Here is an 18,051-nt window from a genome sequence, read left to right on the forward strand (position 1 = left end):
CATCCTCAACAAGTCACCATCACATTATTTTCAATAATTTCTGAATTTACAGTACTGCAAGTACATAAATTATTGTGTGCATTTATTATTTTGCATTTTTAAAAATGACTAAAAACGAAAGATCACTTATTACTCTTTCAGAAAAATCTGTATATAGAAATTTGTATTAGATATCAGAATGTAAATTCTTTTAATATTGCCATACTCACATAGACACATTATTGGCAATAATGAAAACCTTTCATTTTAATATTTCTGAATTAAAGTACTGCAAATGCAGAAATTATTATCTACATTTATTAATGCAATATTTTTTTAAATGTACAAAATTTGAGATTAGCTGTTGTGATTTCAGAAAACAAATTGTATACAGAAATATTCATTAGATTTCAGAAAACAAATTGTATACAGATATAGTCATTAGATTTCAGAAAACAAATTGTATACAGATATATTCATTAGATATCAGAATGTATACAGATATATTCATTAGATATCAGAATGTATACAGATATATTCATTAGATATCAGAATGTATACAGATATATTCATTAGATATCAGAATGTATACAGATATATTCATTAGATATCAGAATGTATACAGATATATTCATTAGATATCAGAATGTAAGTTCTCATTACTGCCATACTCACACTGTCCAATATTTGATTAATAAAAACCATTCAATAAATACTGAATTTACAGTAATACTTGAAAAACTTACTTTATTTGGAACTTTCTGTAGTAAATGATTAATCCAATCAAGAACAGCTATCTTAGACTGGAAATGTCCATTCTCTAACATGTGGCATAACACACTGATAACATTCTTAACATCTAACTGTATTACTCTGAAATAATAAATAAAATCACTTAAACACTGAGATGCAAGTGTAAAGGCAATAACCATTGAAATTAGTGATCTACAATTTTTATATCAAAAATATAAGTACATTGTCAGAAACAATAAAATTTATCTGTACAATTAAGCTTCATGAAACAGGATTCAAAAGGAGGCTAATAGCCAGTACAAATGATCCCCCCCCCAAACAAAGTACAACAGCACTTTTATTTGATTATTTTTAAATTCAAATTATTGTTTCTGGAGGGGAATCCACAATGAACTGTTATGTAGATATTTTTGTGTGTAGGCCTGTGATTTGTACAATAGCTGGCTGATTGCAGGATGAAATTGCAACACAATCAGTCTTTTCTAACTGAAGACTACTATATCCATTTCATTTTTACAAAGATGCAAACAGAATAAATCAAATCTCTTCCTCTGATATAAAATTAATATGTTATTTCTTGTACATTCTAATACATTAACAATTCATATTACTGAAACAATTGCATACTTTTTTAGATTATCAATTTTAATTATATTTTTTTTTTCTAAAAGGTTAATATTTTATTCATATTAGTATTTCAGTAAATGAATGTTTCACAAACCTGTCACCAACTTTATCATAGATTATCTTCTCTTTGTCAGTGTCTGTTTGGTCTCTAACTTCACCATCCATTGGACTTCCCAACAGAGGTGTGGGAGAATCATCCTGCTCACATATTAGGGTCTTCATTTCTGAATTAAGCTTTCTAGCAGCATCTAGAACACTTATAGAAGTTAAGGAAAATTTTAGATGGTCATGATTGGTCACACAATTTTCCTACATGGAAAACTTTTTGAAACTTCATCTTGACTTCTTCTTTTTTGAAATTGAATTTCAAATAAGTTAGTTGATATAATTCAGTTGCTCATCTGAATAGATTACTTTTTTTCTTCTAAATTAGTTTAATGTGTGTAATTACTTCATTGAAGGTAGGTTTTTTTGGCATGTTTGTTTGGTGAACTATAAATAACCTAATAATACTTGAATGAATGAATGAATGAATATTTTATTTGCAAAAGCATAAATAATATGCTATGGCAATACATAAACAAGTATATACAATGTGACAAAACAACAGATAGCAGAGAACAATACATAATATAATAAAGGTACAATTAATTCACAATACATGACCTAATTTTCCAAGCATATTTCAGATATTTACTTGTAAATAAAGAAAACAACTTGGTATACAAGTTTGTTTGTCATTCTTTTCTTACCTGTTCTATAAAATGATTGGCCAGTAATATCTTACTCTTTCTTTTTATTTTTTTAAACCAAAATGTTCCATCTATCAAAAGAAATTATATATAAATATACATCAGGGGTCTCACGATGCTTGTATAAGTTATAACACCAACATTATTTTGCTTATAAAACATGCATTTTTGGTAAAGGATACACTTTAGGTGAATTGTTGGTGAGGCAAGGCAGAATAGCCTTTATAATGCCTGGAGCATTTAGGAGCATTGTCCTACCAGCTTTAGATATAAATACTGTCAGCCAGGTCATAGCTGTACATTGGATAATCTCATCTAAAAAAATAATAATCAATTAAAACAAGTGTAAGCAAAGTAAAAACAATAATGATCTTGAAGTAATAATTCCATTAAAGAAAATTAATGATCCAAGAATAATGAAGTATTTAGGAAAAATGGTTTATTTTAAAAATTACAGTAACAAGGTTTAAACTTATTGAGAAAAAAACAAATTTGTCTGGCATTTATTGTTTAAAACTATTGACAACAGCAGAAAAATAGTTAAAATCACACTAGGTCTTAATTTTGTTATCACCATCAATATATTATCTTTTTTAATTATTGGTCAAACAGTTTTCAAGTTTTGGCAAGGACACTACATTAAACACAATATTTAATCTAATAAGTGTCATAACGCATAAATGACAAAAGTTATTATCACCCTAAAATTTGAAAAAATTTCAACAGTTCCAAAAGATGACAGATTAGTGAGGGAGCACTGTATTCAAATTTTATTCCACCATTTTCACGTTATTACATAGAAAAAACTTTAAGTGTCATTTTCAATCGATCAAGGAGTATAACTCTTGAACAGCAATAGTGTTATGATCAATATCAAACTTATCCTCCAGTTGGTCAGATAACCATGCCAGATGGACATGTAGATCGTACAGTCATTCCATAATCAAATATAGTTGATAAAAATAAAGCATCTAACAAATGTTGCATAAAGCATAAAGTTATGTAAACAAAGTTTTACAAACCCTGTATATAATGAAGTGACAAAGATTTGATTTGATTTGATTTTTGGTGTTTTAACGCCACTTTTATGCACCACATTTATGATATTTTGTGGTGGCCAGTTTTTATTGGTGGAGGAAAGTGACAAAGAGGTTAAGTGTAAACAAAACTTACAGTCAAATGACTTGAGTGTGTAGCTATGAACAAAATATTTAGATAGCTTGCTTGCTAGCTGAACCGTGAAGACATTATTTGGTAAGATATACTACCCTCCTTTAAGAGTAGACTAGTCAAACAAATAACCAATCTATCTGTCTTTAGGACTAGACTACTCTGAAAGGAGGGTAGTATACCTAACGTAATAATGATTTCACATCATTTGACTGAAAGTTTAAATGTTTATTACCATCATTATGACAGTTCAATATGAGTATATTTGACATTCCTTCAAACTTGACTTCTGCTGGGTTTGTATCTATACTGTTTAGGAAATCTTTTAATACATTCTCACACCTGAAAATAAACCAATCTATAATTATTTAAATTATGTATAGACTATCTATTATATTCTATAATTATTAAAATTATGTATAGACTATCTATTATATTCTATAATTATTTAAATTATGTATAGACTAACTTTTATATTTGGATTAACCATGTGTCATGCAAGGATTAGTAATAAGGTATATCAGACAAATTATAAATGTGGGAATATGTGTCCTTCTATAACCCCCCACCCCCACCCCAAACCCTGAAAATTAAATTGTGTTTAAAAGTTTCATCCAGTGGTAAGTAATATATTTCCATGTTGTTTTAAATATCATCATGGCTGTCATATTTTCAAGAACTATCTCAGAAAATTAAGGATTTTTATAGCAGGTGTAACAGTGACCATGCCTGCAATTAAGATGATGTTTTTTTTTGCAACAAATTCAATATAGAAGCTATCATTGTGTTGATTTTATATTTATACTTAAGTTTTTGCTCTCCCATTTTATGCAGCTATCTAGCTTAGTGTTGCTTAAAGTTAATTTTTAACAAGTCTATGCAACATAATCCATGAGTCTTGGACTCCATTAAAAACATTCTGGAAATGTTGTTCTTACAAATAATTAAATAGTTTTTAAAAGTGCTAAATTTAAAATCTTGAAATAAACTTTTTTAATTGATCTTTGTATTTCTGTGATTGATACATACATTTTTCTTATTTCTGGTTTCTGATCTCCAAGTATCTTAAACAATCCATCCAGTATTTCTGGTAATAAAACCAGCATGTTGATATCTGGTACCGCATCTAATACAGCTACCTGTGAACAATAAATATAATGTATCAACATCATTCACAAATGAACTTTTTATAAATCTATAAATAGATAGATATTTTTATTTTAAAGTATAACTTGGTACAAAATGTACATTAAATACAATACATAACAATTTTAAAAACATATGTTTAGAAGGTATTCATTAAATACCAACCAGCCTTTAGAGGCATACGATACACTGTAGTTTCTGTACAAAATATTGTCATACATGCCACCTTTTCACAATCTCCATGTGGGAATTTAAGCACAAAGTGATTTAATGCATACCTTTAAATTGGCTAAGGTATAGGGGAGGGTTGAGATTACACAAAACATTTTTATCATTGCTGCATTCATGCAACTGTCCAATGTCAGGAACCTCTAGATGTTAGTCTTGAGTGCTTTTTTAATTACGGTTCATTTATATGTTTTTGAATTAAGAGGGGCACCTTTTTGCTGAATGATCCATAAATAAGGCTGTTAATTTTGTAGTTTGAATTGTTTTTTCATTTGTGATTTCAGAGCCTCTTATAGCTGACTATGCAGTATGATTGTTGGAGGCCTTACAGTGGTAATTTCAATGTATGTGTCATTTAGTCCTTTAGACAGTTGTCTCATTGGCAATCATACCATATCTTCTTATTTCTATGTAATACATTACTGTTTCGGATTTTAGGGGCCAGCTGAAGCGTGCCTCCCTATATGGGATTTTGCTCCCTGTGTTGAAGTCCTATTAGTGGCTTTTTTGTGCTCTTTGGTTGTGTAGTTTTTATTCTCAGTTCTAACGTGTGTGCTTGAAACACCCAATCCAGCAATTCTATTGGTTCATTTCTTAGTATGAGTTCAATAACAAACAAGAATGTGTCCAAAGTACATGGATGCCCCACTCGCACTATCATTTTCCATGTTCAATGGACCGTGAAAATTGGTAAAAAATATAATAAGGCATTAAAATTAGAAAGATCATATCATCTAGGGAACATGTGTACTAAGTTTCAAGTTGATTGGACTTCAGCTTCATCAAAAACTACCTTGACCAAAAACTTTAACCTGAAACTCGCACTTTCATTTTCTATGTTCAGTGGACCGTGAAATTGGGGTCAAAAGTTTAATTTGGCTTTAAAATTAGAAAGATCATATCATAAGTAACATGTGTACTGAGTTTCAAGTTGATTGGACTTCAGCTTCCTCAAAAACTACCTTGGCCAAAAACTTTAACCTAAAGCGGGACAGACGGACAAACGAACGAATGGACGGACAGACGAACGAACAAACTGACGAATGGACACACAGACCAGAAAACATAATGCCCCTCTACTATCGTAGGTGGGGCATAAAAATCTAATTTTTTATGATCACAAGGCCAGGAACACTCCTATTTTAGTGATTAACTCAACATGACTTTTTCTATTAATCCTGTTGTGTGAATGCTTCTTGAGAACCATAAGGAAAAGTCCAATAGGATAAGCCATCATAATGAAGAAAGAGGTGTTTCTAGCTTGGGACGCTTAAATAGCTACATGTATGATATTGCTGTCATGCCAATTTTTTCGTCACTTTGTTTTGTTCTGTTTTCTTTGTCAAGAATATATTGAACATACATAACTTTTTTTCCATATTATATGTGTAATTGCTTTGACTTACCCATGATACAATGAACTGTCTAGCATAAGGATCCCTGGCGTAAACCCTCTCTCTAAGGAGGGGAATGAAAGCCTTAAGATCAAATGAGGAACTTTCTGTAACTATGTCCTACAAAACAAATATCACAATGTGTGTCTTCATAATAAATTAAATACCTTTTGCATACATTTAAAGTGGTTCCAAATTAATTAAAATTTAAATTAATTTGACTTGTTTGAATTTCATAAAATTTTGACAAAATATTTACTTTGACAAAAACTTAAAACTTCAACAAACTTGAACCACACTCACTTTATCAGAAAACTTTCCTTTTACCAGTTTAACAAACACTGATTTTCATCATTGAAAACCTTAATATTTCCTGAACAATAGAACGTGATTAAAATGTTCAGTTTTTTGCAAAGTTATCTCCCTGTAGTGTTATGTACCACCTTAAAGCCAAAAAGGAATATCTTCCCTAGACCCTCTTATGATAAGAATATCTTCCCTAGACCCTCTTATGATAAGAATATCTTCCCTAGACCCTCTTATGATAAGAATATCTTCCCTTGACCCTCTTATGATAAGAATATCTTCCCTAGACCCTCTTATGATAAGAATATCTTCCTTAGACCCTCTTATGATAAGAATATCTTCCCAAGACCCTCTTATGATAAGAATATCTTCCCAAGACCCTCTTATGAAAAAATATCTTCCCTAGACTCTCTTATAATAGCTGCAATTCTGATTGATTATTGGAAAAAAAATATTACAATTTCTAATGAAAACTGTTATGTTGTCAACATATATTTGTTCCTAATAATATTTGTTCCTGAGGGAATCAATATTATAATAATATTTGTTCTGCCGAAATTGTGTCATGGAATACTTTTTCCATCTGTATTATATCGTTCCACTGATATTAGGAACTTATCTTATATGTTGATGAGTATAAGAAATATTCCTATCATGCTGAAGTTTAGTTTACGTCTGATTGATTATTATATAAATCAAAACAGATTTTAAATGTTGATTGTATTGTAAATCAAAACCGGTTTAAATACTAATTATATGATTATTATGTAAAAATTCCAACATAATATTTATTCCAAAGATAATTTATTATGTAATAAAACTTCCTATTGGAATATATTTTATGTGATAAAAATTCCGAGGCAGCGGTCCTTTTATTATGCTGATGTAATATCACATAACAATAATTCCAATTGGAACTTTTGGAATTCTTTGGAATAAATATTATGACGGAACTTATATTCTGTGACAATGTCATATTTACAACTTTTTATTTCTTGATATACAAACATGTATTCTATTATTGAAGATTGCACTTTTTTAAAACAATAAATCATTTTAAATATATAATTTAATTTATCACAAATTTTCTGATAAGATAGTTATTTTTATCTTTTGCTCTTTTTAAAACTGTAACACTAAAATGCATATATTCTTAAGCTTCATAATAGCTACAGAAATAGGGTGTATATAACAGTAAGCAATGATCAGTACCTGGACAGACAACAAATTCTGATGAATACAAATATAATACACATAAACAAAAGGATTTTGGCAATATGTAAAAAAAAAAATATATAAAAAATTGTGTGTAATGACATGTGTTCAAATTTGCAAACTTCTTGCTATGCATGTGTCACCTTACACTGCTCATTAGTTAAATAAAAAAAAAACTAATATTGTAAGAGTCAAAAGCATTAAAGAATTTGAGGCATATAAGGAAATATGTCGGCAATCAATAGTATATCATTTTATTCTGGTATCACCTAAGTTGAACAAAGGTATACAGAAAAACATATCAATTAACATTACATTGCATTGTACATTTGTTGAGGAAGCATTAAATATGAGTTATATTACAACGGTATGACCTGTATAGCCGACAGGTTAACATCAGAGAGAATCCAGTTTGTCATTTATAATTCTAATAAATTTGCACAATTTTTTAAGTTAAGATTTCTGTTTTTGGTTCATAATAGCATTAAATTCTAAAACATTACAGTTTGTTAGTTATTTCTTGTCAATAAGTAGTGCTCTATCTGTCAGTGGACTGTTGCATTCCATTACATTATGGTATTCTTCACCTATAGCAATTCTGCACAAAGGAAACTTTCTCTGTTCTCGAGGAATGTTTTGCTATAGATCATTTTCAATCGGCAGTTTATGGTTCATTGTCCTCAACCGTGACATTGTTATTACATCTTTATCATCAAGTACATTAAGGAAGTGTTCGAAATTGTGTGATGTCTTGTATATGCGATAATTCAGAGTTTTAGTTGAATCGTTTACCTTTCCTGACCATGACTGTGTAAACTGATCTTCTAGTCTTTGTTCAATTACTGATTTAATGTTAGGTGTTGTGTTTTGGAATGACCATAAGTAAGAGAATCCACAAATGTCTAGAATACTTTTCATCTTGTCTAACGATGGCAATCGAAATGTTGTTTCTTGTGCCAACTTGAAAAGGTATCTAAACATTACAGCAGCGAGCTTACTTTCTTTACAGGTAGTTATCTTTGTCCAATAAGATACAATTCTAGTTTTTATATCTATAGCTAGGGGATACCGACCCAGTTCTCAGTAAATGAAGTCGTTTTGAGTAGATGGCTTAAAATGTAAAAGTAGCTTAAAAACTTTAGTTTGAACTCTTTCTAGTGAAACAGTCATCTAAAAAGGCATATATGTAGGACTCAAATCTATGGTGGGGTCCAAATCTATGGCAGATTCCTAATCTATGGCAAATGTGACTATAAACGCCAAACAACTCAAATCTATGGCAGATTTTTGTTTTCTCCAAATCTATGACAGATCTGGGGGGAAAGAGTGACTTATAACGTCACCATTGAAAAACGCCATATTCCATCTTCGCCGCCTCTTACGATGGCGGAACCCATAGAATTGAACACAATTCAAGATGAAGGTATTTCCATGACAACAATTTGCGGTTGGTTTAAAGAAAGATGGGACCTATTATCTCGAATAGGGACAAAATGTGCTGTAACAGTCGATGCCCACAATGAATAAGGGCTTCGCTATTTTCAGTAATGCATAATTAAGAAAAGGAGGTAAAGTAAATATTTTACTGTCTACAGCTGGCACAGTTTATAAAGTGCAAGTGAATTATCGGATACAAATTTGATTTAAATTGTCATCAAATAAAAAAAGATGTATTAACGATATTCCTGAAATAAATATTATTTGAAAATTCTAACCGTTCGTTTAAATTTGTTACTTTTTTATTTTTGATTTTTACAAAAAGCGGCCTTCTTGTTTGTTAAAAGACTTATATTAGTTGGTTTAATGAATGGGTTAATAAGGTACCAGGCACAGTTTAATTTTTTTTTTTATTTTTTACAGAGCACAACATTTTAATCTTGAAGTCTGTATTAAGGTATATGAATTTATCTTTTATTTTTTGGTTGACCATTATGGTCCGAGACCACAATTATTTCGTAGTGCATTTGTTTTAGAACATAAATGAAAATTTAAAAAATCCCACCTGCGCTTTCTCAAAGAAATTTTTACAGTGTGTTGTACTACTTTTGGGACAAATTATATCAAAATTATAGAAAACTTCATCAGCTCTAACTCAAAATATGGACAATTTTGTGTTGAGGGCGTCTTGAAATCTTTTGACAGCTTCCGAAGTGCTTATTTTTAACCTTTTTCAGCTGGACCAAATCACTACTTTCCTTTACAATTCTGGACCCAAATTTGTTTACAGTGTAATTTCACCCCCCTACTTGCAATTTGAGGCATTAAACATGGAGAAATAAATTTGGAAGGGGTATAAAAATTAATGGCAAGTAACCCACTGTCAACACTAGGGACTATATTCGTGAACAACGAAAATCAAGGGACAACAATTGTGGTCTCGGACCTTATGGAATGTTTATTTCACAAATGTTTATAGATAGATAGATAGTTTATTCTCATAAAACCATGCAAGTACAAAGGTTACATGCGCCCGTTGTTGTATATTTCCACTTGTTTAAGACAAGTCAATGGTCAAAATGTACTTCAGTGTTTTCTATTTGCACAAAATTTGCCATAGATTTGGAAACCACATAAATCAGCCATCTATTAGGAAATTACAAAATTTACCATAGATTAGGTTGTAAAAAATCTGCCATTGATTTGAGATGGCATGACGTCACATTTACCATCGATTAGGAATCTGCCATAGATTTGAAACCCAACATAGATTTGAGTCCTACATATATAAAAGAAGGGTATGACAATAAGTCTTTTTAGCAACCACAAGTGAAAAACTAATTTATCATATATACTGATTATGCAGCTATACTATACCCTTGCAAGAAGGGGAAAATTCACTATTTGGAAACTAAAATAATTATGTTTGCCAAAAGAGTTTGTTCAAATGTTTTTTGGTGTCCATTGAAAGGTGGAGAAACAGGTATGGAACAGACCCTGCTGTGTTAGAAGTGTCCATAATTTCAACCCAATTGGCATGATAAAAGATGCAGGTAATCTTTATTTCATTATTATCTAAAGACAGTCAACTAGTGGAAGATATTACCAAGCAAAATCGAGGGAATTGTGCAAATGGTGATACAAGCATGAAAATTACCACAAAGCATCATTATTATATACTTTTAAAGAAATAACTGCTGGCCATAAAAAAAAATATGTTTTTCAAGATGGCCACGGCCATTTTGTAAAATGGCTGTTTTCTTCAGTTTGAAAAAACTGATTTTTCTGGAAAACTTTCTTTGAACTCCTTTTAGTAAAAAACAGTGGTCAAGTTTGGCGGCTCAACCTTCCTTACATCACATATTTATTCATATCCAGTATTTGCTCATGCGCGAAAATGGTACAAAATTCTTTCAAACACATTAAAACTATTTACTATATATTAAGTGTTTTTTGATTTCTAATTATATTATGAATTGGTTTAATAACATTTTTCAAGGTTAGGATACACATGTGTTTATTACTTTAATTAGCGCATGTGTAAACTATTTATAGACATCAAGACCGATTTGTTGCACTACCAGGCAATTCTCAGATATTCGATAACTTAAAGGCGAAAATGTGGGGAATCCCGGAGAAACATCAATTTTAACTGCAGATCAGTCACTTTTTGGAAATGCCTAAGCAAATTCACTGGGAATGACCTGATTTTTACGGAAAAGATAAGTTTATCGTCATGTTTGGTGGATTGCACATTGCAATGACTTGTTATATAAAACATTGCGTGATAGGGGATGGACATGTTGTCTTACTGAAGCCAATATTGCAACACCAAGAACGGCAGATTCGTTTTATGTATGTTCAAATGTACCTAGGAGTAAACATGCGCATCAGACAACTGCATGTATTTTGCTTTAACTGTTAATTTCGGATTATGAAAGCTAAACTCAGAATATATAATTATGTCATGACTCTGTGACGTTCACTGATTTAAAAGACGGGTGTATAGAGTCATCTCGACCACAGTTTCATTCCTGGCGTTCAGTTATAAATTAAGAACTTCTTCTGATTTTGATATTATGCTCATTTCATGAGTGAGATTTCGTACTTACGTAAGACCAGCAAATTTCTTTCTTTGATTTAACACAATTGATCAGGCACAAAAACAGAATAATGCAATTGTTAAGGGCGATGTTCGTGCCATAGGATTAACCGAAGATCCCATTTAGACAAATGGGTGGTAGCTGGACCAGTAGTCAGTATACTAAAGATGAATTTGAAAGATCTTGTGGTTTGGGTCATTCTATAACAGATGGACGACCTAATGAAGACTCTACGAAAACACAAAAAGATGTCTTTACACAGCTTTTAAAGGCTTTGTAAAGTAATGAACGAGTTTGGAAATTCATTTCTAGAAGAGTCATCAGATTTGTAAAAAATATACTCCATTTAGGAAATTGTTGAACAGGTGAGATATGTAAATAAACTCCAATATATTGGTCTAAACAATACGAAGATCTTTTGAAGCAGATGCAAAACGAAGGAGAACCTGCTTTTTATAACCAAATAAAAAATAATAACTTCTTATTTTGGCCGCAAAATGAAATTGGAAACGTCTTTGTCAAAAAAAAAGCTAGAGAACCTTAAAAGTGATTGCGATATCTTTTCTAGACTTTTCATTTCTTGTCACAGTAGACAGTTTTACTTTGAATATTTCTTTATCCATAAAACCAAACTTCTCATCCGTCTTTATCCCAGGATGTTTTTTTTTATAATAGTTGTATTAAATCGCTCCAAATGGGTTTACTTGAAACATTCTGCGATTCGATGATCCAAATATGGACGCAAATTCGGACGCATTTCTCGTTGTTGGGGCAGCAATGGTTAATTCCAGGTCACAAAGTTGGACAATATTTGATGATTATGCAAATTATGTCATACTGCCTTACATACATCTTGCATCACTAAGTATTCAAGAGTAGACCTTGTATTTGATGTTTACTAAATGAATAATTTAAAGGCTGTGACAAGACAAATGCAAGGTTTTTGTGCCAGATGGAAAGGTGTTGGTTCTGGTAGAACACCAAGGGTTTGGAGTAGTTTTCTCTGTGAAGATGACAACGAAACGAAATTGTTTGAGTTTCTTGCTGACAAAATTGCTTCTTAAGAGACTAATAAAAATGTGTATGTTACTCATGGTGAAAATATTCTTTGCAATGTCAATAAGGATACTTCCTATCTAACCCTTGTATCATGAAGAAGCAGATACACGAATGTTTGTCCATGTTCGGCATGATTATGAAAAATGTTGTAAAATGTAATTTTAGGTAGAACTGACACAGATGTAATAGTTTCAAGAATTGCAGCAATCGCAAAACTAGGTAGAACAGATTGTTGATAGGTTATGGAAGGAATAAAGACTTTTGTTGGCTTCCTGTATTTGACATATCAAATGCGTTTTGTCCTTGTGTAGCTGCTCTTCCTTTCGTCCATGCATTCAGTGGATGTGACACTTTGTCGAATTGTCGTGGGAAAGGGAAGAGGTCAGATTGGCTAACAATGGGAGGTTTTTCAGATTTTAAGGACGTTTGTTTTTGGCTTAAGTATGAAGCGAGTAACGATGTGAATTGTTTGCCAGGAAGCAGCGGCATTGTGATGCAATTCCGCCTACAAGAGGTTCTTTTCCAGAGCACATCAAAAGAGAAGTAAATCAAGGAGGAGTTCTTTTAAGGCTCAGTCGGATTCATGTATTTGACAGGTGCATGTACCAAGTCATGAACACTGGGGTTGGATGAAAGAAAGAATCAATGACAGTTGGAAACCGGAATGGACTTCTGTGACCGCCGTTGCATCCTCGTGTCAGGAACTTTTGAAATGCGGAGGCAAAAATCCAGCTGTGTTGGTAACTGTAAATGCTACCGTTGTGCTTTCCTTGAACGGGTTGTTGTATAGGCATCTGTCAGATAATTATAAGATCAGCAACCTGTCTTGCTAACCAACCTAGGCATTATAACGTAAGAAAGATTGTTATCATTTTTTAAGTTGATGGAAATTATAAAAATATTTTCTACGTATTTGCTCCATTTTGGAACCGGAAATCACTATTTTTCTTCATTTATGTGTTGTTTCAACGTACTTAGGAACTGTTTTTAACGTAACTTACATTGGATTATACCTATAACACATCTTTCAAGGATTTACATCCTTTGGGAAGTTGCTTGATTGTATAAAAATTGAAATTTTTGACTTTTTTGCCTGCATTTTGAAACCAGAAGTCACCTTTAGTTTCATTGATGTATTGTTTAGTCGAAATTTAAGAACTATCATTTACTTTTTATCAAATCTAACATTGGATTTTACATATAACACACCTTTCAACGAATTAATGGCAATTTTTAATGACGTCATTTCCAAAATGTGTGGTGGCTATCTTGAAAAATTGATTTTTTTTTTCTGGCCAGCAGCGGATTTTTTATAAGTATCATTTAATCAACCTTTATACCAAATTTCATGCTTGTATCACGATTTGCACAATTATGTCCATAATATCTCCCACTAAACTTCAAGGGACTACCATGAAATTACAAAAACACCAGGATTTTTTTTTTAATGTGTGTTACCATTCTGTCATCTTCTTTAGAAGAACAGGCTGAACTTTTAGCCCCTACACATACCTTTATAAGTCTGTCCAGAACTTCTGCACCATTCTTTACATTTACTTCAGTATCTGCTATTAACTAAAACATGAATTAAATTATTGTCCACTTTTATCCGAAGTTTCATTGCCTATACTGAACAAAGTGAATGTATGCAGCTGTTGTGATACATGTATGTAAAAAAACAAAAAATACCAGTTTGTTTTGATGTAAAGGATTGCAATAATTTGCTATTTTTTCTGTTAAAATTTTACCTTTAACTCATCTTACCAACTTGTTTTGGGTTATGTATCTATTTTTCCAGTTTCTAATTTTAATTTAGGCAAAGACTTAAGTAAAAAAATAAGCACAATTAAACCTTTCTTATTTTTCTTAACAGTTAGAAACATAACAATGCAAACCTTGCTAACTCCATCAAAGATTTCATTGAAGTATGGCAGCACAAACCCTCTGCAGACTTTACATATGTTGTACAGTGCTTCACAGGCATAATAACGAACACGGCTATCTTGATCAGTAAATGAAGGAACAACTGGACGAATCAAATCTTCTACATAGTTGTTTGCCTCCTGGAAAATAAAATAAAATGTATATTGTATGTCTTAGTTAGCAGCCTGTAATTCAGTGGTAGTTCTTATCATATTTGTTTTTTTCGATTTTCTAGTTTTACATTTTGTCATGTCTGCACTTTTCATAGCTTACTATAGGGATGGGATTTGACCATTGTTGAAGGCAGTACAGCAACATATGAATGCTTAAATCTATCGCATTTTGTCTTTGGTAACTTCAAAAAATTATTTACCAAATGTGACTATCTTCATTGGACATTAGCCAAATAAATTGTGATTGATAATCTAAATTGTGAAAATTTTTGTAGCTTTTAACTATATATATATGCTGGAAATAATGGAAACTCTTTCACTTTCTAAAGAAGTAAAGATGAATATTTAGTAAAAAGTGGAGTTCATCTTCCACTTCTTTTTTACAAAGATTACAAATTCTATCTATTGCCTGAAGTCCCCTGTATCTACCTCTCTCTATTTCTAGATCATGGTTACTAATTCTGAATTTTGTCATATGAATTCTCAAATTCCTATTGCCTATAGACAAATACATGTAAGGTTCAAAATTTATATTTCTCTAAAAAAGTCTGTATGTTCTAAGTTTCTTTCCAAATGACATATATTTGTTGATTTAGATCATGAAACTTTTGATTGTCAGAACTTGTTCCCCTTGTCAAATCTAAAATTCTAAATGAATGCTCTTTGGAGTTTCAAAGTGTCTTTAAAGGGCTGATTGAAAAAAAAATCTATTTGCAAAATAATTATTTAATGGTCATGATGGTACGTGTCTTATTCAAAAAGTAATTCTTTCTCAAGTCATTTTCTATGCTCATTTTAAAATGGGGCCATTTTTGTCTATCTTTTAAGGATTCCTACTTCTAGATAAGCCTAAAATCCAAACCATGCTACATGTACAATGTATGTAAGCCCTCAATGTAGTTTATTATTATATAAAATGAAATCTTTGCTTGCATACATGCATTTCCTACAAAAAATATTATTGTATTTTTCAATCACCTGTTAATCCAGGTGGATAAAAAAATGCCTAAAATACATCATACCATAGAGGACAAAATTTACATGTACACCTTAAATGTTAACTCTTTACTTCATTGTTACAAAATTATAATTCATAGGTTTTTGCAGATGTTGAAGATTAAAAATTCCTAAATGTTACAGACTAAACATTCAGACATCCATATTTGACTTATTGAGCTCTATCAAAATTTACCATAGAAAAAAAGGGGGCAGGGGAGAATAAACATTGCAAAAATAAATTTTGCCTTTAATTGCTTACATCCACTTTATTTGAACTTTTGTGGATAGTTGTCTCATTGGCAATCATACTACAACTCATTATTTTTAAATGTATGTACATTGTATATATATATAAATAAACTTAATATCAAGACATTCAAAACAATGAAGATATCAAAAATGAAGACATCTTAAATTCTTTGGTGAAATTTTCGTCAACTCTATAAGTTTTATAATTCTGTACTTTTCCAAGTGCTATTGCTGAAGCTGCTAGTCCAATAAAGCCACCATTCCTAGCATTAGGATTATTTGATAATGCAAAATCATCACCAAGAATTTTCAGCACTCTCTTTATCTGTGATCTCTTGCTATTTGTTACCAAATCTTTGACAATTCTGAAAGTAAATTTAGTATGACAAATATTTTTTTTTAGATTTAATTAAAATGTGATAACATAAATATAAACAAACATACATACATGAAGGGGAAGTTGGTGCCCCTTCAAAGTTAACAAAAAAGTAGTCTAACTCCACCATATTCAAAACACAAGCTAGAGGAGCTACAATATGGTTAATGCATTGAATTTTTACATATTCCACTCCAAAGATTGCCTAGTTTGGTCCCTTTCTTCAAATTCCTGGATTCTTACCAGCAATCCTTCCTGAGACCAGACAATTTGTGTCAGAAATTGAATTTTGGGGGTTAACAGTTATGTAATCCTAATAAGCACTTGGTATTTTGATGGAATTTGGGACTGTCTAGAGTCATCCTGAAATTAGCAAGACCATAAAGAACTATTACAGTAAAAACATTTAATATGGGGACGATGTCCCCAATTATGGTAAAATCATATAAAATTTATTTTTTTTTAAATCTGGAAAATTTCCCAAAATTTTCATTCTACTATTCTAATGAACTCAAAATCGTTAACTTTTTTTTCAGACTTTTAAATCCCTTCAACTGTACAAAATTCTACTTCACATTTCCAGTCTTGTTTGCATGAGACTTTGTATAAAATATATATTTATCAGTCTAGTAAAATAAAGGATTGGAACTCAATGCCAATTCATTTTTAATAATTGTTTGATTATGATATGAAAAACACCTTACCTGATGACAGCGTTTCTTTGTTTACATTGAACATGTTGAATATGACCTCATAACTTAAATAACGTCACAACTAAAATCCTTAACAACAGTAACAAAATCGGAAACGTTACGGCATTTCCATTTCTTTTTTTTAACATGCTTGAATTTTAAAAAAATGTTTCATACAGACTTTTACAGGTAATGCCTGCCTCATTTTAACTATCAACTTCAGGTATTAATTGAATAACAAGCATTGTCAAAAAAATGATTGAGAAACAATATTCTGTGTTTTGACATTACTACCAATAGAGCAACATACCATCCCATTCTTTGTGTCCACAATAATTAACTGGAACCTTCTACAAGTTCTAGAAGAAAGCTGTTTAAGTAACAAATGTACTGACTGAGCTTTAAAAATCTTCTCATCAATAACTCAATAACCTTTCACCCCCTTGTATAAAAGCTAGAAATTGTAACTAAGACGTAAACATACAAAACAGAATACAGATGACTGGTTAAGAATGCAAGGGAAATCGAATATGTAACATACAGTTTGAAATTCTTTGCATGAAGATATACAATTGTGTTATTGTCAGCTAGATATTGTTTGAAATTAAGATCAGTGGTTGTACAGTTAACTGTATCATGAACTGCTCAATATTGAATAATTAAATTTGACCACTCAAATGAGTAATTTTGGAAAGTCCTTATGAACAGGGAAAATATACCTTTCAACTTCAATAGCACCAGTTTTACGTTTCTCATATAATCTGTCGCTTAGATTTTTGACACAAATTGGTGTAAGAGGTGCAAAATCCTTGTCATTCATTTTTAGAATTAAAAACCATCTTAAATTTATCTAAATGTAAGATTTATCTTTGTCGGTTTATTTCTATTTTTGCTTCATGGGCGTCGCCATTTTGTTAATCACGTGACAATATTATTTCCTTACATCAAAGAAAAACATTCATCACAATTT

The 18,051-nt window shown here is 31.1% G+C and overlaps 1 protein-coding gene across 2 annotated transcripts in view; it reads right to left on the reverse strand.

Moving 5' to 3' along the window:
• Window positions 1-17,993, reverse strand: part of LOC143080583 (protein VAC14 homolog) — a 39,392-nt gene extending 21,399 nt beyond the window's left edge. The window contains exons 1-10 of one of the 2 annotated variants that reach the window (XM_076256492.1): window positions 17,801-17,993; window positions 16,228-16,378; window positions 14,565-14,732; window positions 14,182-14,244; window positions 6,062-6,169; window positions 4,311-4,420; window positions 3,517-3,623; window positions 2,294-2,426; window positions 1,454-1,615; window positions 726-852 (exon numbers count right to left, since the gene is read on the reverse strand). In XM_076256492.1, coding sequence (XP_076112607.1) covers window positions 726-852; window positions 1,454-1,615; window positions 2,294-2,426; window positions 3,517-3,623; window positions 4,311-4,420; window positions 6,062-6,169; window positions 14,182-14,244; window positions 14,565-14,732; window positions 16,228-16,378; window positions 17,801-17,901 — 1,230 coding nt within the window. In that variant the 5' untranslated portion in view covers window positions 17,902-17,993. The remainder of the gene's footprint in view (window positions 1-725; window positions 853-1,453; window positions 1,616-2,293; window positions 2,427-3,516; window positions 3,624-4,310; window positions 4,421-6,061; window positions 6,170-14,181; window positions 14,245-14,564; window positions 14,733-16,227; window positions 16,379-17,800) is intronic. The other variant, XM_076256493.1, reaches the window with a different exon arrangement.
• Between the last annotated feature and the right edge of the window lie 58 nt (window positions 17,994-18,051).

This window comes from Mytilus galloprovincialis, chromosome 6 (assembly GCF_965363235.1).
Source record: "Mytilus galloprovincialis chromosome 6, xbMytGall1.hap1.1, whole genome shotgun sequence".
In the NCBI taxonomy this organism is placed as follows: domain Eukaryota; kingdom Metazoa; phylum Mollusca; class Bivalvia; order Mytilida; family Mytilidae; genus Mytilus; species Mytilus galloprovincialis.